Source organism: Pempheris klunzingeri, chromosome 20 (assembly GCF_042242105.1).
Source record: "Pempheris klunzingeri isolate RE-2024b chromosome 20, fPemKlu1.hap1, whole genome shotgun sequence".
In the NCBI taxonomy this organism is placed as follows: domain Eukaryota; kingdom Metazoa; phylum Chordata; class Actinopteri; order Acropomatiformes; family Pempheridae; genus Pempheris; species Pempheris klunzingeri.
In genome coordinates this window covers 4,639,849-4,662,428 of record NC_092031.1, presented here as the reverse complement: position 1 = coordinate 4,662,428, position 22,580 = coordinate 4,639,849, and the positions used below count along the sequence as shown (strand labels likewise).

Genomic DNA, 22,580 nt, shown 5'->3' with positions numbered 1-22,580 from the left:
TAAATTCATCATATGTTTTATATGTAGAATCTTAATTTGAGAAGTAACTTGTAAGTTAAATTTGTAAAAAATATAATAGTATTATAGTCAAGTAGCATAAAATGGAAGCTGGTAAACTATAAATTCAAAATCGACTTAAGTACAGTAATGTGTGATGATGATAATAATAATAATAATAGTAATGTGTTGCTTTCACTAGTGCTGTGGATTCATTATTAAAGTAATTAAAACACGGTCAAGGGTTTCTCACTCTCCAATAAGTCATCTGCAACAGAGGTATAGATGCATTAAGCCATCAATAAATGGTTCTTACTGATCAATCAAGTCTGCAGTATTGAATATCAATAATTTGCTCACAAATGAATTGTGATTCAGATGTCCTGTAGTCTATCTTGCAGGAGGTCAGAGGTCAAAGGGAGGGCAAAGAGTCGTTCTTGTTATAACAAGCTTATTAGAGTCGTAAATGGACTTTTTAGATCATTTGATTTTCAAATCAAGATTAGTTTGAGTTTGATGAGTTTATTTCATCAAAATGTTGACAGCTCTGGACTAGAAATGGCTTTTGTAAGTGCTCCACTTCATGCTTCAGGCAAAGATGGTGAGATGATCTGTCATCACATATTATGTAGTGGATGAATTAAATAAAAGCACATGCACACGGCAGAAGAAAAGCCTATTTGAATGTTTGAATTCACTGTATATATATCCCAGGAAGTCATTATATCTCATTCGTGAGTATGATGGCATTATGTACGGGTTTTATCAGCTCTGTTTGTCAGATAGAGCCAAACAGAGAATAGCAATTCTTCCATAAACTCTATAGATTTTGAATGTATGAGGAGACAGATTATTTGAGACACAGCCGTAATTTCATGCTTCTCAGATAAGATTTGTTGGAAGATTTCTCTATATCACAGTGAATGTGGCCCACAGGGTGAACCCACTCATTCTTCCTTTAATGTGCTAGTAATCTCATTTATGGTTCAGCTCTATGCCAACTCCCCCTGGTTTTAGGATAAAGACAGAAAAAAATGAGGAAAATGTATAAATATCATATTCAAGCACAGCATATATAGTACACAATCCGCCTTAATAAAGTAAACTCATTCAGTCATTGTTGGTTCAGGGCTCTGAATGTAATCATCAAGTGTGGCAGTGTGCTTGACATTTTAAGTTGTATCAGTTTAAAGGAAAGAAAAGAGTAGCTCACCTGTTTTATTGATCTTTCTGCAGAAAATGTCAGGCTAGTTATTTCACAAATCATTCTGTCCTGCCTGACACGTGTTTACAAAACAGGTTTATTATACTCAGCAAACCTCCTCATGTTCCGTAGGCACAAACTGACTTCATTTCAGGATGCCTGATGAGCACCAGAGGGCAGAGACTGTCACTGAAATGAGGCGAAAATGCCCCAGTTGATCTGCTGCAAACTGAGCTCTGTGGGTCAATAAACACGTAGAAACTCATAGTCTTTGCCAGGCAGAAGGTGTCTCAGACGCGGCCTGCTGTTTTGTTCGATTCGCCTCTTCTCCCATCATGCATGAAACATCGGTCGTGCCACTGCCAGGGCAGACGTGTTTACCTTTCCCCCCCTGGAGCTTCCATGCTTTCGTCAGCGAGGCAACGCCACATTGTCAACGCGCTTGCCAGCTCCTGCAGAAGAGTACACACAACACGAATGCAGATGTGTTGAAACAATGGCGTGTTTGCTGTGTGTTACATGAGGGCAGCAGCTGACAAAACCACACCAAAGGGCTTCTCACCAGCATGCCCGCTTGTCTGGTTGATCTGCTGTCCTCTATTTTGCCACAGTTTTGGCTGACGGCGTTTGAAATAACAATCTTCAAACAAGACTCGCAGCGCTCTGTTGCTCTGCCGCTCTGCCTTCAGTTGCAGTGTTAAAGGGAAACTGCACTAATTTTACACATCAAAGTCTGTTTGCACATCTTGGGGAGGACCACTGCTCAGGTGAAATAAGTCGTATGGAGCCTTTTGTGGCTCCAGAGGCAGTAAATCTGATGAATGGTCGGTTGGGTCTGAAGACCACAAGTTAGAAAATGAAAAAAAAAAACCTGGAGGTGTGGAGGTAGACAGGTGTGAGCTTACCCACGCACTCCTCATCTCTACTTGACGTTAGCAGCTCAAGGCTATATTAGCTGCTGCTGGCATAACACATCCAAATCTCTGAACCAGCAGTCACTGCTCAAGTAGCATTGTGGGTTTCAACAAGGAAGAACAATATATGGAAGAAAAAAACAAAATGTCTGGTTCTACAACTGCATTGATGATCAACAATACTATAAGTGCAATGCTAGGACTTCCTGTATGTGACGCAACCTTGTGATAGAGATTCTCCTCCATTATGTGGTTTTGTAGGTCCTTTTCATCATCTGGTTGTTCAACACAGGAGGATCCGTAGGCCTGGAAGACTTTATGAAGTCAGCCCTACAAAAAGCCTGGAACAAACCAACAATTCAGTCAGTACCACGAGCAGGCATGCCCACCTCTCTGTTGTTTCCTGGCACTTAAACTACGGATGGCAAAACTTTTGGCCCTGCACAGATCTGAGGTCACTTTAGACAGTGACACTTGAGATAAGGGGCTTTAGGGGAAGGGTAATACTGGAGGAGAAAGGATGAAAGTTTGGGCCCTGACTGAGCCATAAAATGCAAGTTCTTCATAAAAGAAATCAGCTTGGTAGGAATTGTTGGACACTAGAAACATCCACATAGAATAAAATTGACGAAAACTATTTAAAATTATCAAGATCTCACAATTCAGACATAAACTCTTTCTGCGTATGTGCATCTGTGATTGACTTCTGCTCTATTTGCAGTTTCTGGTTTGACCATTTGAGTGTGTTAATCCTTGACCTTGGGAAGAGCTCTTTGACAAAGTAATCTCAATTTAAGGGCCACTTGCTAGCTGGAGTTTTTAACCGCATCTGATGGTCTTAATGTGTGAGTGGAATTGTAGACACATGAAATATAAATATAAATGAATTAATATGATTATGCCCAATTGTCTCTAGGACTCTTTCAGAGTATATGAGAAGATGACAAACCTGAGAGCAACTCGAGTTCCTCACAAATTCAGTTTAGTTTAGTGAAAATCAAGAATCAGAAACTTTTTGGTCTTTGGTAGACTCTGTGAAGCAAAAGCATGGGTTATATTGGATCTAGTCAGCCTCAGGAAATAGTTCTGGATAAGCACAAGGTGGGAGATCCATGCAGCATCACTAACTCTTTCCCTTCTCATCTCTCATTTTGCCATCTTTTACGTTGATTTCAAAGCTTTGCACCAAAACTGCTAACAGAGAGGTCACTAGCCTCATTGTGCTCCCTACTGTGAGCGATTAGCAGCAGCAGCCGTGGAGATTAAGCTGGGAATTCTCCAGTGTCACAATGCGGCGGAGCGGGATTCACAGTGTTGACCCTTTGATCAGTGACAGAGCCAGAGAACGGGCAGCCAGGCGGAGATTGTGCTGATGGCACGGGGCCTAATCTCTAGATTATCCGTCATGCTGCTCCAGTGTGCACACAGCTAATTAAGAGATGGAGTTGTGTGTTGCAATATCACATCACAGGGGCACAGTATTTAACTCCCCAAACTTTTTAAATGGTCTTTTATGTAACAGCACCTTACCCATCCACTTCGGCTAATTGGTTGTAATCAGAGAGTGAAGATGCATATTAGCAAGTAATTTTCTGTTCATGCTGTCAAGTAGGCAAGAAAGTTTCTGCACGGTATCTCTTCAGCAAAGTTCACCGAACCCATCGTGTGTCATGTTCCGCTCTGTTATCTAGTTTATGTTCGTGCATTCATTCCCTGTTTTCCCATTGTGACTTACCTCTCCTCTCATTTTAGAGTCTTCACTTCCTCCCGCTGTGCTTCTCCCGTCACTCTTGATTGTATCTCCGCCCCTAATCAGTTCCACCTGTGTCGTATTACCTGCCTGCCTGGATGTATTTAGTCTGTGTCTTCCCTTCCTCCTGTACCTGTCCGTCTTCGTTCCCCGTGACAAACATTTCAGTTTTGTCCTAGTGTGTAGTGTTCCTGGTATTTATAGTCATTATTTCGTCTTTGCCTCACTCTCTCTGGATCTGACTTCCCTGTGTACCGACCACTATCTATCTGACCTGCCTGTTGCTCAGTCGGGCATTTGTGTCGTCTTGCCTGTGGCTCCTCCAGCTGTCTCTGGATGCTTTGAAACACTTTAAGATGTTTGTGTCTGTTTCTGTTAAACATGAGGGGAGTTGAGTGTAATTGACTATACATCTCTCCACACGGCTTTGTGATTCACTGCAAAGTGTTTCCCATCAAATAATGTTCGCCACTTTAACCAGTCATGGAAAGAAACTAAGTACATTTTCTCAAGTACTGCAGTGAAGTACAGTTTTAGGTACTTTACTTTCCACTTTCTACTTCATTTTCCAACATGTTAAGGCAAATATTATTCTTTCAACCCCACTATAATAACTTGCAGCTGTAGTTACTTTTCAGATAAAGATTTTACATAAGAAATGCAGAGCTAAAGCTCAAAACCTTTGAAGATTTTTTTAGCAGAAAAACACTACAGTTGGATGAGGTTACCACCAAAAGAGACATTTACCTTATGAACCTTTCAGATGGTTTAGTTTAGATAACCCTTTGAAGTCCAAAGATGTAAAATTATACAACATGTAAAGACTAGAGAAAATAAATGAATAAAAAATGTATGAAGCAAATGTTTTTCTTCTTTCTTACCCCATTAATCACCTCCTGACCCCTTTAGATTTATTTTGTAAGCTACCCAACAGCGTGTAAAGTACTTCAAACTAGCTCAACCTCAACTAGCTGCAACAATGAAATTCTGCTTTATTATTAACCTAAAATGTCGTATAGAATGATAAAACAGTCACAGGGGCTATTTTTCTACAACACATTACGTATATTATGCCGCTAATACTGTAAGAAAGTAGGACTTTTACTTATAATTGAGTGTGTTTACATTGTGATGTTGCTACTTTTAGGATGTGAAAACTTCTTTTCACCACTGACTTTCTCACAACAACTTGTACTGATCAGTACAGTATTCCCCCTCAGGTGAAGTGAGTGTTTGTTCTGCAAATGTTCATTTTCTTTTTAATTGATCCCTCTGAACTCCTCTTCCGCCTCAAGACAACATCATGTAGTTTGGTATGCTGGATCGTTTCTCTTTTAGTTATACAAGTGTTTTGTTTTCTCTTTCTCTGCATAGACTGTGTTGTCAGCTGGAGGATAATCAAAGAATCTGCACCTGCTCGCCGCTTTGCCTGAAGATACACACTCCTCACGCTCCGATTTTGTGTGTCCAACAAACTGAGTGCAATTGAGGTTGTGCTTGGACCCAGGTCTGTGTGTTAAGCATGGCAGACCAGAGATCAGTCCAGCCCCTTCTGCTCCCGCCGCTGCTCCTGCTGCTCCTGGCCAGGATGTCACAGCTGTGGGCCTTCCCCTTCAGCCCGTCCCTGGACCTGGATGTCACTCCCAGGTCTACGGTCTTCTCCAAAGGTGAGGGGCAAGCAGAAACTTTCACAGTTCTCAAACTGTGAGGCAAGTAGAGATGCGAGGCAAAGATACTGTAGTGACCAAGTCCTACACTTTAGCCACCGCTGGCTGCTAACTGGGGTCAGATTGTTTAGACGTATACTCAGGAAAAACAGTCTGCAGTCCAATATGTTATTTCATACTGCACCTTTTCTGTTAACCAACATGATCAGCCGTTAAAATCTAAACACACAGACACAATACTTATTTTTTATATTTTTTCATTCAGTGTGACTTACACTTTCAGAGGATGTTATTGTCTCCAATGTCCTTTGTGAATCACTGTCCATGAATCCACTTAGAAATCACTGACAAAAGAAGCTCCTTGTAACTCCAGAATCATCAGTTTTCTTCAGTAACCAAGTAATCTGATTATATTTTTCCGTACATCCATGGATACCTTGCAAACAGAAACTGCTAAAAGCTAATTTGGCTTACTTTTAATGGTACCAATTTGCCAAAATTAGCACTAAAGCAAATTGGCACCATTAAAAGTTCTTTTTGGCCAGATTTGGCTAAAAAGAACTTTGAATAGTGCCAAAAAGAACGAGGCTCAAGTTGCAGCCCACAGCATAACATTTTGATTCCATGGCAACATTATACTTTCTGTTCACGTCCCCCAGAATATTATAGGAACTGTAAATATAAAACACAGCAATATGATTATCCACAATAGAAGTAAGACAAAGACAAAATCCATAGTGTGTCATATTTTGAAAGCCCCTTTTTCTAAATGCACTCAAGAAACAAACACAAGAGCACAAGCCCACTAAACACTCACCTCACTGTCCTTATTTGATGCTACTCTGGCTCCTTCCTCCCCTGCCTGTTAAAGAAGTGGCACAGTTTTTGAAGTTGGCCCTAAAGACAGCTCCTTCATGCTCAGAGTTATTAATCGCCTCTCTCAAGCCCTGTCCTAGATCACACGGCTCAGCAAACACGTCTAATGAAACAACAGGCGAGAGGCCCCCGTAAAAGAGGACCTGAGCACAGTAGATGTGATTAGTGTCCGTGCTGAAAATACTGCTGAATAGGTGTATTTTGGCAAAGAGTGGGTATTTACACATATCATCTGCACCTCCCTCCCCCTACCTTACCCCCGCCTCGCTTCCCACCAGCTCACCTTTCCTCTTACTCTCTCCTCACTTCCCATCACTGCGGCAGAGGCTACCACTGCAGCTGCAGCGAGAAGGGAGCTCCGGCACTGGCAGACTGATCGGATAGCTGTGCTCTTACCTCCACTCCACCCCTCTCCACTCCTCTTCAGTCCTCTGAGGATGAGTATTATTAGAGGAGGGGTGGAGTGAACAGGGCAGACTCTATTGCCAGCCGAGCTCTCCAGTGCAATGTCATAAGAGCTGCTTGGAGTGTTGCAGTGTGAGATGATGCTTTGGAAATGGGAGAATATGCTACTTGACATCTTGAATCCCTATCACTCAGAGACTTGAGAATATAAGAAAGAACGAGATACTTTTTTGTGTTTGTTTGCTGCTTTAGGGTGCATTTTCTTGATCCAACCTGAGAAGAACTGCTGCAAATGTGAATATCTTGTTTGCTGGAGGGAGAAGAAACTGTGTGAATAATCCTCCATCAAAGTCCAAGTATTGCTGCACAATGAGCTGATTTGTTGTGCTGTTGAGAATATTTAGGAAAAAATGTTTATCCTGCAGCACTAAGAAACAAATACTGAACTACTTTTAAAGTTACTATTGTGCAGCTGTTCATTGCAGCAAATGGGAGCTGACAGCTGTGGACTGGTTACTAATATCAGTGCATTTATTTTATCGACCAAATGAAAAGGATGCACTCAATTAACTCTACGTAGTTTATTAAATGTGGCAGCATGTAAAACTCATGAAGCCTCTTGAAGTAAGTAAGTAAGTTTGTAAGTGCATCGTAGACAGAGCTCATTGTCTATTCTGAAAGCCTCCTCCCAATTGTCACGCCCCTGGCTACTTATTTACACATCTCTGAGTCTGTCTGTGCCTCGGATTATAAATCATACACAGCCTGCTTACTGTGGGGACTTTTCTTTGCTGCAGCCAGAGTCAGTCTATCATCACAGATTTTATTTTTCTCTTTGCCCTCGTAGAAACTTGTCCTTGACCTACTTTCCAATCATCGGGGGAGGCGTGTGAGCTTATGTGAGAGTGCAGGGTGTGCACGTGTGTCAGCATGTGTTTCATCATCAGTCTCCATGTGTGTCCGACTGTGTGTGTGTGTGTGTGTGTGTGTGTGGGTAGAAGGCCATTTGTGCATGCATGTAGTCACATCATGTAAAATCTGCACACACGCGCCCTCTGTCACTTTCCCTGTGGTGACACATGCCACTCGGGGGGGTTGGGGGAGGAGGGGGAGGGGTAGAGAGCGGCAGGCTGCACCTCATAGAAAAGATGCGTCTGCCTGGGTGTATGCATGTGGAGACAGGATGGATGTTGTGTGTGGGTGTCACTAGCTGAGGGAGACTCTGAGGGAGGATTTATATTATGCTTTTCAGATGGGGTGAGGGGGCGCTCATTAATTTACAGTGTGGCCTGCGTGAGTGGGAGGATAAGGATATGCTGTATCAGGTGGAGCTCTGCTTTAAAAGAAGGAAAATGACACAAGAGGACTTTATGCACTCTTGTATGGAAATCTGGAGGGACAAGTGTGTTGGAAAACCCACTGTGGAAGAAAGGTAAAAGAAAGGCTCTCGCATTTTGTAAGAACCTTGCAGTGGTAACACTTTATCCGTAAACAGAGTACTTTTCAAGGCAACTAAGCAATAGTGGTAGTAATCACTAATCACTATTTGTATATTAAAGGATCAAATAACTATGTGTAATTTGTAAGGGGTCGCTAATAGTGACAAAACCACAGAGAGTGATCAACAACTCCGCAGCTTCCTTCAATTCTATGGAGTGTTTTATTGTCTTTTGGCTCTGTTTTGGTCCAGTCCTACCGCTCTCATTTACCTGATTCGCAGCAGACAGCTGTTTTCAGAGAAAAAGCCCCATAAACCAACCATACACTACCTGCCCAGCGCCAAACGGCAGACAGACAAATTATTTAGCATCTGAAGAGCCAGACATTTCCCACAGCAGTTAGAGACCAAACCAGAACTTGAAAAAAGATTCACCAGGTCTTCAGAAACACAAGCAGCAAGAAATATGTCCAAATAAACTTCAATTTTATATAAAGAATTTCATCTCAGTTTCACCCCCCGAGCATAGCTGTCGTATCCAAATGCATGGATGTCTATTTGTAGGGCAGTTTTCCAGCTAACCTTACCAGCTACTGTAAGAAGTAGTTTGCTAACCTAACTACTAGATGTCAATGTATGTAATTAATTTTCACCACTGCAGACAAGGTCTCCACATTATCTATGTCAGATCCAAACATTATCTTTGTGAGCTTTGGAAAATGTGTGGCATCCTCTGTAAGTAGTTTATCAAACCACATCATTTAATTCCAGTAGAGCTGCAACCATTAGTCGAATGAATCAGCAATGGAACAATTGTTTTTAGTCATTTTTTTAAGAAATGTGGTTCCCTGGGTCAAGCTTATTTCCTTGTCTTACACAATGTATACAGAAATTTGTGGACATTTAAAGATGTCATCTTTTTTGTAATGGGCATTAGACATTTTATAGACAAAATGATCAATCAGTTAAGCAAGAAATGAATCAACAGATTAATCTTCAGTAAAAATAATTGTCAGTTGTAGCCCCAGAATCCAGTTTTGTATGTAGCTTTAGAAAAATGTGACACCTCCGCTTGGATTGTGTTTGTGAGTTTATGAGACGGGGCGTTTTTCTCCCAGAGGTGAGATTAATGTCTGACTTTGTCCTGAACTGTGCTGCTGGCCTGTGGGGTTCCTGCTTTGGCTTTTTGTGCCTCAGCCACCAGACCTGAAGTAATGCAGTTGTGAAATATTGATGTACTGTAGGTTGTCTGTTGCTACTATGACAAGCTGAGATGGCAAAAGAGGTCCTGGCGGTAAGATTCCTAATGGATGGCACTATCATTATTGTGATGGTGGTAATAAACCCTGCAGAGTTGAGGCTTTATTGTAGATGAAGAGCTTTCCTCATCCAGTATGGTAATTACAGCATCAAGGAGACAGGCCACTGATGGTCACCAATTTACTGTTCAGCCAAGTCTATTATTGTCTTTGCAAACAGCCTGAGCTACTGTGTACTGAAGACAGACAACATTGATGATTTACTCACTTTACTTACGTTGACTTGACAGAAGTTGTTTAATTTTTTTCAGCTGTGTGACGGTGTCATTACACCGTATTGGCACCATTTATTTTCTCTCTGTGGCAGCGTTTCATGCTCTGCACCCTGAAATCCACTAAGACCTCCATGATGCTTTGATCCTATTCCCCTCTGATAGTGCTGATTCTGACAGGATCTTATTGGTGATTCACTGATGGCATCTAGCGAGACCTGAAATAACACGGGGACTATTTGTGTGTTGTATGTGGGGTTGGCTTTCTTTTCTGAGATGAAAGTCTTGGCTGTCTTTCATCTCATTCTGCAGTCTCCCCGGTTGAACAAAGTCCTACGAAAGTTTTGGATCTGACTGAAAAGGCTCTGAAAAAAGGTGTTGTGTATGTGTTATTATAAGACGTGTGGTAAACATAACGTTGCCTCTTTGACACGATGCTTAGCAAGTGATCTCTCTGACAGTGGCTGACATCTTTATTCATGAGGAAGTGCACACAAGTGACAAGGAAGTTCCTGTTTTTCTTACAACCGCGAGGTTCCTGAAAAAAAATGGATTGATTTTCATTTTACGTTAAACTTTAAGATACGAGATGTTTTACGTTTAGATTTTGAAGGGTTGATTTGCCTAAAATTACAGAATAAATGTTTAGCTGTAGTGGTATATCTCAATGTCAAAAGTGGTTTCATTGCCAAGATATACAACAATATATAATGATATTATTGATTAACTAACCAAACCTGGCAATCTGGCCAAGCCCGAATAGACGTGAGGATAAAACGGATGCAAATAGAAAGAGCTTTAACAATCGCAGAGGTTTGATGTGCAACAATTAACAAAGAGCTGTGGTCAAAAAGATATCTTTTTCTACTCACCTTCATTTATTGACAAGAAGGCAGAGATCTCAGAAGTATTTCTCAAAACCTGGACAGAAAAAAACAAAACTGGTGACAACACTCAGGTGATTTAAACCTTCAAGGATGGAGGTATGTGTACTTGTTGTCATTTTTCTCCTATACTATGGCCATGTAAAGTACAGTCAGGCCATGTACAAACTGAACTAAACAGAGACAAACAGGCAAACAACTCACCTATGTATCATTTAACACGGCTTCTGTATTTGTCTTTAGTAACTGGTAATAAGAATTAAAAAATAGATGATGATAGTAATGGATTATATGATAATGCAGGAAATAACAGAGGAACCACAAGTCTCCTATTTTCATATACCAAGGCACTTGGTTGTGTATTATTTCTTACGTAATATGCAGTCATGTTCATTGACTCTTTATCCTGGCAAAGAAGTGAAGAGATGCTTATATAATGTGGATAGAGTTGACAAAAACTGACAGTTCTGACACAGTCCAAAGAAGTTAAATCAGTCTTTCCTTCCAGCATTTGTTCCCAACTCATTTTGTAATCACGTGGCGGTGTGTGCGCGTGCGCGTGTGTGTGTGTGTCACATGGACCATATAGTGTGTCTAGTGATCAGTGAGTCACACAGGAAGTCACACACCACGCCGACTGTGGTAGACACACACACACAGAGACATGCACACACATGCACAAATGTACAGTGGATTTACTCCAATCTTAGACCCCACATGGAGGATTTGAAATATGTCTGAGTGTGAGTACACACATTATGGACGCGCCACCTGTGACGGCTCAGTGTTGAGACACAGTCGCTCTGGCAAACACACGACACACACTCCTCAGATCCTCTGAGTCACTGACGGAAATGTCTTCTCTTTTTCTGTAGACAGATGAAGGATGAAATACGTGTGAAGTGTGTGTGTGTGTGTGTGTGTGTGTACCCAGTGGAAAACCTGACAGATGTTTCTGAGGGGCAGTTGTTTTGACCTCGTCCCTTCATCGAGTGATGTACCCTGAACATTCACACAAACAGGTTAACACACACACACACACACACACACACACATACATATATGCACACTGACACACGTGCTTACAGACCGACAACAGTAAATAGAAACCAGCCAGCAGGCTGAGAGGCTTCTGGCACACCTCGATGCTCTGTTGACTTTCCTCATTGATTTTGTAGCAGAGCACAACGTACAGTGTGTTTGTGTGTGTGTGTGTGTGTGTGTGTGTTAGTGATTTCAGTTTTAGATAGAGTGAGGACATTTTTGGAAAGTAAGGTCATTGCGGCCGGTCCCCCCCCTTTCCTGGCAGACCATCAAAGGGCTGTTTGACGGTTCAGACTTGATTTTAAGGTTCAGGTAAGAATTAGATTAAGGTTAGGATAAAGATAAGGGGCGGGGGAATGCATCATGTTAATGAGGGTCCTCACAAGTATAGAAGTACAGGGTCAGGTTTGTGTGTGTGTGTGTGTGTGTGTGTGTCTATGTGGATACGTAACAGTGGATTGGGTAGAATAAGTTAACATCATCATGGGTCTGTTTCTAATTGTTGTTTTGAGCGTGGACATGCTAATGCTCATAAAAATGACTGGATGTTTTTACGTTTCTTCATCTTTAAAGCTGCACCATAAATGACTATAAATAAATGACTACATGTAATGTGAAAGGGGTCACTCTTAGTGATGAATCCTGGAGAATTGTAACCAGACTCTGCCATTATTATTGTAGTTTTACAGCCTGCAGCTTCACTGTTTTGATTCAGTCTCAACAAGCTTGTTTCCAACCACAACAGGCAGCTGTGTTCAGGGACAGAACTGATGAACACATTGTACACTGTACCTTCCCAGCACAAAACAGCAGGCCGACAAACTGAGCAGCTAGCTTGTGAACACAGTGGAGATGTTAGCAGATGGATAGTTCCCTTGGGATAACAGCACAGAGGTTGCATTCAGGTACATTCACTAGGTGGCCAGAATCACGACTCCAAACGAAGGACGCTCCAGGTCTCCTGGATGTGTTTGTAAGATCAGGTCTTAAAAACAGCAACCTCCATAGCAGCGTCTGAACAGACAGCACTTAAATGTGTCATTCTGGGGGAGAGAGAGCAATGACGTGTTTTGACATTTCATCTGGAGTAATTTTATAAAATTGTATTTGGGATACAAATGTGAATAAATGGATTCTTTCTCCCTTTCTGCGTCTGTTGTAGTGTGCGTCAATTCAGCTGAAAAGGACCAATTTATCGCCTTATTTCTTCACATACTGTTGAGAGATTGCAGCTCAGCGCACAGCTGTAATTGCAGCCCTGTGATTTTGTCACCAGCGATTGAGGGACGTCAGGTGTTAAAAAATGCGCCAACGACACGGTGTTTCTCGCAGAGAACAACACACAGGCCGACCATGCCAGGTCTGAGCCCAAGGTCGCTCTGCCTCTGCCACCTTGGGGCCAGGGACATTTTGTACGTCACCATAGTCCTTCTCATCAGCGCTGTGCTTGTTATATCATGCGGACACTATTTTTATAAGATAGAAACCAAGGCTTTTGCTCACTCTTGGATGACTCAGAAGTAGTGGGCTCTTTACGTTGCCTTGGGCTGCCATTGTGTTTGAATAATTCATTCATTTAAACGTGATCTTGGATGAGATGCAGTGCTTTTGTGACGAGGGTGATGTTTTGTTGTAAATCTTAATGTGTGTGCTTATCAGTATACATGTCCTATGTATAGATTCAGTGTATTCCTGTGACTTTTATGCATGCATGACTTTTATGGATGGCCTGTTGTGTGACTTCAGCCCCCCCCCTACCAGAGCCCCCCCATCCTCTAGATGAATCCCCCCCACCCCTGGCGTGTCCTGACCTTTGGCTGTGTCGGAGGAGCTGCTCACTGCTCACTCAAACTAGAGGCTTACAGGCTATGAGGACTAATAGGTGACAGCCACACGGTCTTATCTGTAGATTTCAGGAGGAGTTACATACGTTTTTGCTTTCATCGCAGCAGTGGGAAGCAGCAGTGACCGTTCTTAGAAAGTTTACGTTGCTAGAATTGAACTTTGAAAGCAACACAAACTAAAACCACCATGGGAATAATCTAAAAGGATAATTCTGGTTTTTCATAGTTTTTGCCCTTGTTTTTATTAGTTAGGGCAACATTATGTTGGTTAACTGCTTAGATCTGGGAGCACAGCAGAAAAGAGTAGTTTCAAGGACTACTCTGGTGGTTTTACACTTGGGTCTTATTTTTACATATATTGAAATTACTGGTAGGTGTAAAAACTTTTGGACTTGGCAGCCGAGAACCAGCTACAAATGGGCTGTACTGCCTTGATCACTTTTAAAGGCTTAGTTTGGATCCAACACAGTATCTGTGTACACAGTACACAAACAAACTAACCAATGGAGGCAGTGGTAGACCAGCCACTCCCATGTTCTGCAAGTTAAAATTACTGTTTTTGTCAGTGGGGTTTGGTGGGTTTGAGGAGTGCGATGCATCAGCTGTTTCTGGTTGACAAAAAGGATCTTACAGGTCTATCTCTGTAGGGGACTCTCCCATAATGTTGTCAGACACTTTTAGTGGACATACTTTGATTGGGTGCAATCACCCCAGAGGATTACATTACAGCCATTACAACCCACTTGCCGCTCGTTCTCGACTGTCGATGGAAGCCATCCACTGGACCAGTTCCAAAAGTTTTTGTATCTACCATGTAAAAATATGGCCTAGGTTTAAAAATACTGGAATTCTCCTTTAAATGATCTGCCTTAACTGTTGGCTTGTTGGCAAGCTGTTATATACTGAAATGATCCTTTAATCACATGCAAATTCTACACAGTGGAGCTTTACTTGAAATGATAAATTTTTCCTCTGGCCTTTCGCTTATTTCACTACCTGCCTTCACTAGAGACTGAAAACTTCTCAAATGTTGGAAGAACAGCGGCCTCTGCGATTTTATTACGTTTATTACGTTACTATGTATAGTAAAGTGCAGAGTTGATGTTTTATGACTTTAGTGGAGGGTTTCCCCTACCAGGAGCGATATCTGCAATTTCATTCTTCCTAGCTGTCATGCTTATAATCAGTGTGACAGGCAGGCCACAGCCAGTATGATAATAACCTCATTACTGACCAGCGAGAGGGTCCCCGTTGTTGTCTGGCTGTCAGTGATAGAGCCAGTAAGAAAAGGCTGGCAGGAAGGAAGGTGGGCAGTAAGAGAGACTGCAGTCTGACTCAGTCTCTGCCCGGTCTTGTGGAGAGCCGGTGGGCGCTCGCAGGGCGACTGTCATCACCCAGTGTGTCCATGTGACAGCTAGACAAGCAGCCCGTCATGTGGGAAGGGAAACGTCTCCCATGTGATGTTTGGGAAACAGTTTTGTTGTATTGCGCAAGATGAAGAGACTCACAGTCATCCTCATTATCATCATGGTCGTTTGGAGTTTCAGCAGTAAGAGCATTAGTAACACTGTAGCTGAGATAGTAGAGGTGAGTCAGAGTCTCAAAGAATGTGTTTGTTTGTCTTCTTGTCTTTGTTTTGCATAAACAGGGATTATAGTTTAATTTTAGGAGAATCCTTTAACTGGTTTGACAGCATTTCCTTAACGCTAAAGTTGTCTCAAACTGTGTCCAATTAAACTTATTGTACAAACCCATAAACAACTGCACTAAATCATACTTGCAGATCTTGAATATAAGGAACATCTGTATAGATAAGTGGATTTTTCAGTCTGCTGATTGTTTTACGGGGCAGCATGGTGGTGCTGTGGTTAGCACTGTTGCCTCACAGCAAGAAGATCCGGGGTTCGAATCCTGGTTTGAATCCGGGGTGTTTGCACATTCTCCCCATGCTAGTGTGGGTTCTCTCCAGGTACTCCGGCTTCCTCCCACAATCCAAAGACATGCACATTAGGTTAATTGGTAACTCTAAATTGCCCGTAGGTGTGAGAGTGAGAGTGAGTGGTTGTCTGTCTGTATGTGGCAACCAGTCCAGTACGTACCCCGCCTCTCGCCCGAAGCCAGCTGGGATAGGCTCCAGCTCCCCCCGCGACCCTGACGGATAAGCGGTATAGAAGATGGATGGATGATTGTTTTACAATGGATATTGCAACTCATTGCCTTTTTAGGTAAAAACTGAAGTGTGTCTGAAATCTAGTGCCTAATAATAATGACCTATCAAGAACCACAAGTTGACCTTAAATGCTTCTGGGAATCTTCCTTGTGGTGCTGTGGCTTCCCTCATTGATTTTAATAACATCATTTAAGAAAAGTGTATGATTTTATGGCCTAGCATTTCCTGTTTAAGTAGCACTAAATTGCCTCTGATCCTGATCTGGTTCAGTACGTTTAACTGAAGTTTATGAACCGCTGAATATGAAATAACATACTACTTAAGCTTGCATTGTTGGCTAATCATCAGTGTACTTGCAGCTGTTACACTGTGTTCCCCCGGCCCTCCCAGCTGAACTGGCCCCTTCCCGCTCCGTCAGATGTACAATGAACAAGAGAGCAAATTGGCCGTGACAAGCGTGCAGGCCCTCATGCCACTGTAAATTGATTGGTGGGGGACAAATATAGGTTGTCTTATTACTGGGAGCTGGGACATGCTGCCATCAGCTCACAACGGAAGGAAAATAAGGAGAGGGAGGTAGAGAGGATGTGTGGCGATTAATATGCCCATCTGCTCTCTGCTGACTCATATTCCTCAGTGTGACAGTGTCGATACCTTCACTAACTCTGATGTTCTCTGATGGCAGCTGTTCTTTCTGCATGTGTGGCCGTGTTAAGTCTGTCAGATGTATTTAATCAGACATTAATCTCCACTTGCGTCTAACTTTTAGTCCAAATCAACTATCCCTGTGTTATCCAACAGATCATTATCTGTGCTGCTTGTCCATACGGGGTCGCGGGGGGGCTGGAGCCAATCCTAGCTGACACTGGACAAGAAGCAGGGTACACCCTGGACTAGGTGCCACACAGGGCCAACTCATAGATAGAGACAACTATTTCTGCTTACATTCACACCTACAGGCACTTTAGAGTCACCACTTAACCTAACCTGCATGTATTTGGACTGAGGGAGGAAGGAATAATGTACAGCAAGCCAGTCATAAATACAAAACGAACCCCGACAGGGTGATGCAGACGGGTTCTGAAGGGGTTGACTTTCTTATCACACATCTTCGTACTAAAGAATCCAAGGATCTGACAGAAAATATTGATTTAAAGATGATTTTGTTGATATAAAAATCATTTATTTCTTCCACTATCAGAACTGCATCCATAGCAGTTGTCTGTGATATATAGAAACAGTTTGCTTTCAAAATTGATTGTTCAACACAGTCATGTAATAAGCACAGGGGGAACATGCAGACTCCACGCAGACAGCAGGATCGGACCCAGAACCTTCTTGCTGTGAGGACGCACAGTGCTGTGCACCACCATGCTGCCCTTAGTGCAAATGAAAAATCTTCAAACCTACTTCTGTACTCATCCTCCACACCCACAGAAAAAAAAAAACAATGCCCTCCTTTTTATTGCCTCACAGCAGCAGAGCAACCTGCCCCCGTTTCTGAGGTGCTATGCTGGAGTGTGTTCAAATATTTAGTTTTGTGCACCAGGCCAAACATTTTACGATGGATAAATATTCTATTTGTCTGTCTGCAGCCCAGATCAACAACCACATAACATCCAATTTTGCTGTATTAACACATATTATTCACATTAGCTAACCCTAATTTGGCCCACTTACAGTATGAACCTCCATCCACCATCATCCTCATTCACACACATTCTCACACACACACACACACACAGTGATGACGGTGATGCTGTGGCAGCACTGCTGATGCGATTTGGCATTACTGGGGCGCGATTCCTGCTGAATGCCCTAAAATTTTGCCTCCCCTGTGCCCCCATCCCGAGATTCTCGACAGTCCTCTCAGCAATCACTTCGGCGACGCCCCCCCCCCCATCTCCCAAATCTGTTGTTGGGTCTCACCCTCAGACAGTCACGCTAAGCATGTTCATTTTGGGGGGGTGCACCTTCTCTTGTGAGTGTCAAGTCAAGATAGAAGCTTTAACGTTAAATTATTCTTACTGTCTGTAAGCAGAGACTTTGGGGCTGTTAATACGCAGCCCTCCACACTTCTTTACAAACATGCAAAACCCATTTTTGTTGAACAAACATCTCAAATGCAACTCAATCTTTATTGTTTTCTAAACATAAGCAGCTGTACAAGAACCGTGCCTCAATATAAAGTGGTATAAAATTAACTTAAATTATTTCTTAAATGGGTACACCTACAAATTAGTATTGCACTTGCATATATTTAGGCAACTTGCAAAAGAGAGATGGAAAAAAATTTATATCAGATACTGAAACATCCCAACTTCTACTCCCTAGTATGGGTCAAACTCCTAAAAACGCTGAATCCTCCAAAAGTACGACTTGTCCACATACGTTTGTCCATAAAGTGTTTGTCACAACTGGTAATTCAACAGAGAAACTATTTACAGAGCAAATAAACAGAGAGAGCGACTGGTTTTGTCTGAAAGCCCTCCCCAAACCCTTGATACCTGGAGCTTAAACCATGAAAACTAACCCAGACCAAACGTACAAGAGCCTTTACAAAAGAAATGACCTGTTTTTTTTTTATACAGTAAGGTGTCTCGTATATTTGCAGGTCTGCTGAACAGCGCCCGTTTCACTGGCTCTTCCCAGAACTACAGCACCCTGCTGCTGGAACAGGAGGCCGGGCTGCTGTACGTGGGAGGCAGAGGAGCTCTGCACGCACTCAACACCTCCAACATCTCCACACCTGCAAACCTCACAGTGAGTGTCGACGTGCTGCAAGCCACAGATCACCGCCTAATTGTCACTGTTAATAAAGAAACAGCAAACCCGATTTCACAAGTTTCCTCCTATTTTGTTAGTGTTAAAGGAGGACAAACTAATAATAGCCTTAAGCAGATTGAGCAAATCCTATTGTGTTCCTCCAATTTTATGGATATCGGATTAAGTGCATCAGGCATTTATTCAAGTGTTACTGAAGAGAGTCAGAACTCAGCCAGAAAAATTAAGCATGCTGTCCTTCTCTTATCTCTCTTCCTGTTTATCACACATACACACACTTGTTTACTCCTCTTTATCCCTCCATTTTCTGTCCATAGTTCTGTCTATTTATCTATCTATTTTTCCCTCCTCTCTATTTATTGAGCCTACTGAGTCATCCTTATTACCCCCTCCCCCTCATTGTTTGCAGATTGATTGGGATGCTTCCCCTGAACAGAAGAAGCAGTGTCTAAACAAAGGCAGAGACAATCAGGTACAAGGCTGCAGCTCTATTCTCTTATTAGTATTCAGCCACTTTTTCTGCTGAGAAGAGTTTTTATTTATTGTTATTGGTGAACACAAATGAAACGTTTCTGCTTTGTGATGTGCAGATTGCTTCTGCTCTGACCGCAGCGAAGTGGATAATACCACTGCTTTTTAATCCACTCTGCCTGAAACCCTGAGAAACTAAAGTGGGGGTTTATCATTAAAAAAAAACACTCGTTAATTGAATATTTGCATAGAATAGCCCCTCTATGTGAAGTGCATTGACTGGCCCATGTTGTTCTTAAACCTCTCTTAATGTGGAGCCTGAAATAAGCTGTTTTTCTCCGTTCTCTGCAGACTGAGTGTCACAATCACATTCGCTTTCTGCAGCGATACAATGAGACTCACCTGTACGTCTGTGGGACGAACGCCTTCAGACCTCTTTGTGCTTATATAGTAAGAGCTCGTGTGATTTCATTTCAGTAAAGTTATGGCTACAGACTAGAAATGAATTGATTGATTGATTGATTGATTGAGCGTTGTCTCTTTTCTCTCTCTGGAAGGATGCAGAGCGGTTCAGCTTCTCCTCAGGCTTTGAGGAGGGCAGAGACAGGTGTCCATATGACCCAGCAAAAGGATACACTGGCCTCCTCATAGGTATGGCTCCCAAATTTGCATTTAATCTCTTCTGCGTACAGTATGTTGGTGTAGTCAAAGCAGCACGCAGGCATGGGAAGTGTGCCTTGGCTGGAAGAAGCAGAGATTAAAGTTTTTACAATTCATCCCGAGGAGGAAATGAATGTCTGAGCCAAATTTCATCACAATCCATTCACTAGTTGCTGAGACATTTCAGTCTGGATTAGCAGCAAGAAATGCTTATTATAGATGTCACAGACAGTAGTAAAGGGAGGAACATTTTATTTGTCTCCATAGGGGCTTTTTTTTCTTTTAACATTAATCTATCTATCTAGTCTGTCTTAGATCCAAAGTCTATCTTAATGTAGCATTAAAATGTCCACATGTACACTGAAAAAGTTATTGTTCCTCCTGTCCTCCTGTTACAGGATAACTCAGGTCATTTTAAACCAGAGCCCCACATAGTCCTACATGTTTTGGGTTCAAAATGATGTTCAAAAACGTGTGAAACTAGTCCTGCAGATCTCCTCCCCCATTAGCTGTGAATGGTGGCAAATGAGCTACAATGGCTGTATTGTAAATGTGTAAAAGCTGTTGCATTGCTTGCTTAAAAGCCACCAGACTCCATTGACAAAAACAACTCAAGCAAACTGGGGTTTAATTATCATTAAAATATTCATATTCATTCAATATATTCTAAGCACATTGGGTGATAGGTCACTGTTTATCTGCCTACTCTGCAGGATGCCAACTGCTTTCATTTGCATCTGATTTAACTCTGATGTACAAATTCCTTTCTGTCTTCATCCCTCCTCCACTAATAAACTTGTACGATCTGTTTATCAGACGGTGAAATGTTTACAGCCTCTCAGTACGAGTTTCGCAGCTCTCCAGACGTGCGCAGAAACTTCCCCTTCCCCACGCTCAGGACGGAGGAGGCCCCCACCCGGTGGCTTCTGGGTAAATTAACACACAACAGCACGTCAGAGAAAGAAAATAATCCTCAAATAATGAGTGTGTGTGTGTGTGCAAAAAAAAATGCAGACTGGTTTAAAACATTTCACTTACAGTAAAATACTAAATGGACCAAATCTCATTGCCATTTTACACATTTTAATCTCATCGGATGTTTTGCTGTTACTACAAAAACTGACTGACCTGTAGAGTGAAAACACATAAGAAAATTGCACTGCACTGCAGCTCTAACTGGCTTAGCAGTGGCAGTTCAATCATACTTAAAAGCTCCATCTTTAGTTTCCAAGGAGACACTTCTGTGGCTGCTAATGGGCCTGTGTTTGGACATGTGGATCCGTTTGTGTGTGTGTGTTGTTTGTGTGCGCGTGTGTGTGTGTGTGTGTGTGTGTGTTGTTTGTTCGTGCACAGAGGCAGATTTTGTGGGCTCTGTGCTGCTGAAGGAAAGCATCAACAGCTCTATCGGCGACGACGACAAGATTTACTTCTTCTTCACGGAGAGAAGCCAGGAGCAGATTGCCTACCCGAGCCAGACCAAGGTGTCCAGGGTTGCCCGAGTCTGCAAGGTCAGAGAGAGCAACTAACCCCGATACTATTAACCATAATTAATTTACGGTTTCACTGGGTCGGGAAAGTTAATTCTTAAAAAAAAGACGAAACTCGGTTATGAGATTTATATTGCCTGCAAGGTCATGGAAAGAAAGGGTTCAAATGAGGGAGGAGAAATGTTGGCAGTATGTGAGGAGCAAAAATTTTTTTTAATGCTTTACGTCACAGATAGAGAGTGAAGTGTAAGTGGATTTAGGGAGGCTTTCTGTTCTCTTTCAGCTGCCGTTTGGTGATTTCAGTGCTGAATGAACCAGCAGTTAGACGTCTCTAATCTTAGTTTCTTCACTGACGGCGGTTCCTTCTGTGCCTCTGTTGCCAGGCAAACTACAAGTCCACCAACCTCCACCTCCAATGGCAAAACCTTCTCCCTCTCCCCACTGCCATCTCGCCCTCTTCCACTCCTCCTCCTCTCTTTCCCTCTCACCTCATTTCACTCGCGATCAGCATCCCCGGTCTTGACAGCATGCCCGGCAACCATTCCTAGAGGTCTCTCCTCCTCTCTGTCTTCCTCCCTGTCATTTCTTTGAGCTAAGCGTGAGGATGTAATTACCATTGCAGTATGCTGGAAACACGTTTGCAGTATTTCTTTTTCATCAAAAAAGTGTCTGAAAGTCTCTGAGCTGGTGAAATGATAGAAATAACATAACACCCTTGTAGTTGCATGTAACCTTTTTGAGAATGTGAAAAGAACTTGCCTGAACACGTGAGGGAAAGAAAGAAATGAATGAAAGAACAACGTGTTGCGTACCTACTTAAGACTCAAGTTTTAACATCCAATCAGAATTAGTTAAATTGTCCAAACCAGTAAAAATGTCTTTCCAAATATTTCTTACTTAATCTCAGGTCTTCTTGGGGTTGTTTCACCACAGTTTTTGGGCCCTTGTGAGAAGTGGAACACGTAACATTTCTGGCTTCATCTCTCCTTTAAAGTGATTTGTGCTTTTTTGGCATCCAGATGTGGCTTCATTTTGACATGAATCATGCATTTATTCAGACATGGCAGGAGCTTTGCATAATGCTTGCACAATATTTGGTACCTGCTGTGCGCGTGAGGGGAAGTGATGTCACTGCTTGAAAACATTTTCTTCATCAGTTTGATCATTTATTGTCGGGAGAATTCTGCTGCCTGATCCATAAAGTCCAAGATTGGACAATTATTGATTGGCAGGGCGTTGAGTTGGGAGCTCCCAGCGTTTTGCTGGGTGTTCATTCATTCGCCCTGCAGCTGAAATGAATAAAAAATATCGACTTCTTGTCTTATTATGATTCTTCTGGTTGTAAGAGGATCTTTTATTTTTTTCATAGACTTCTCTGACATCTGACCAACTTAAAATGTGTTTTTCGGTTCATTATCACCGCTGGGACTTTTATGTAAAAGTGATCTGGGCAA

The 22,580-nt window shown here is 42.3% G+C and overlaps 1 protein-coding gene across 1 annotated transcript in view; it reads left to right on the top strand.

Annotated features, from left to right (window-relative positions):
- The first annotated feature begins 5,287 nt into the window (after window positions 1-5,287).
- The window catches only part of sema4gb (sema domain, immunoglobulin domain (Ig), transmembrane domain (TM) and short cytoplasmic domain, (semaphorin) 4Gb), a 28,170-nt gene continuing 10,877 nt past the window's right edge, over window positions 5,288-22,580 (top strand). Inside the window, exons 1-7 of the mRNA XM_070851697.1 lie at window positions 5,288-5,532; window positions 18,339-18,487; window positions 18,918-18,980; window positions 19,331-19,429; window positions 19,537-19,630; window positions 20,456-20,569; window positions 20,993-21,147. Of these exons, the coding sequence (XP_070707798.1) occupies window positions 5,388-5,532; window positions 18,339-18,487; window positions 18,918-18,980; window positions 19,331-19,429; window positions 19,537-19,630; window positions 20,456-20,569; window positions 20,993-21,147 (819 nt within the window). The 5' untranslated portion in view covers window positions 5,288-5,387. The remainder of the gene's footprint in view (window positions 5,533-18,338; window positions 18,488-18,917; window positions 18,981-19,330; window positions 19,430-19,536; window positions 19,631-20,455; window positions 20,570-20,992; window positions 21,148-22,580) is intronic.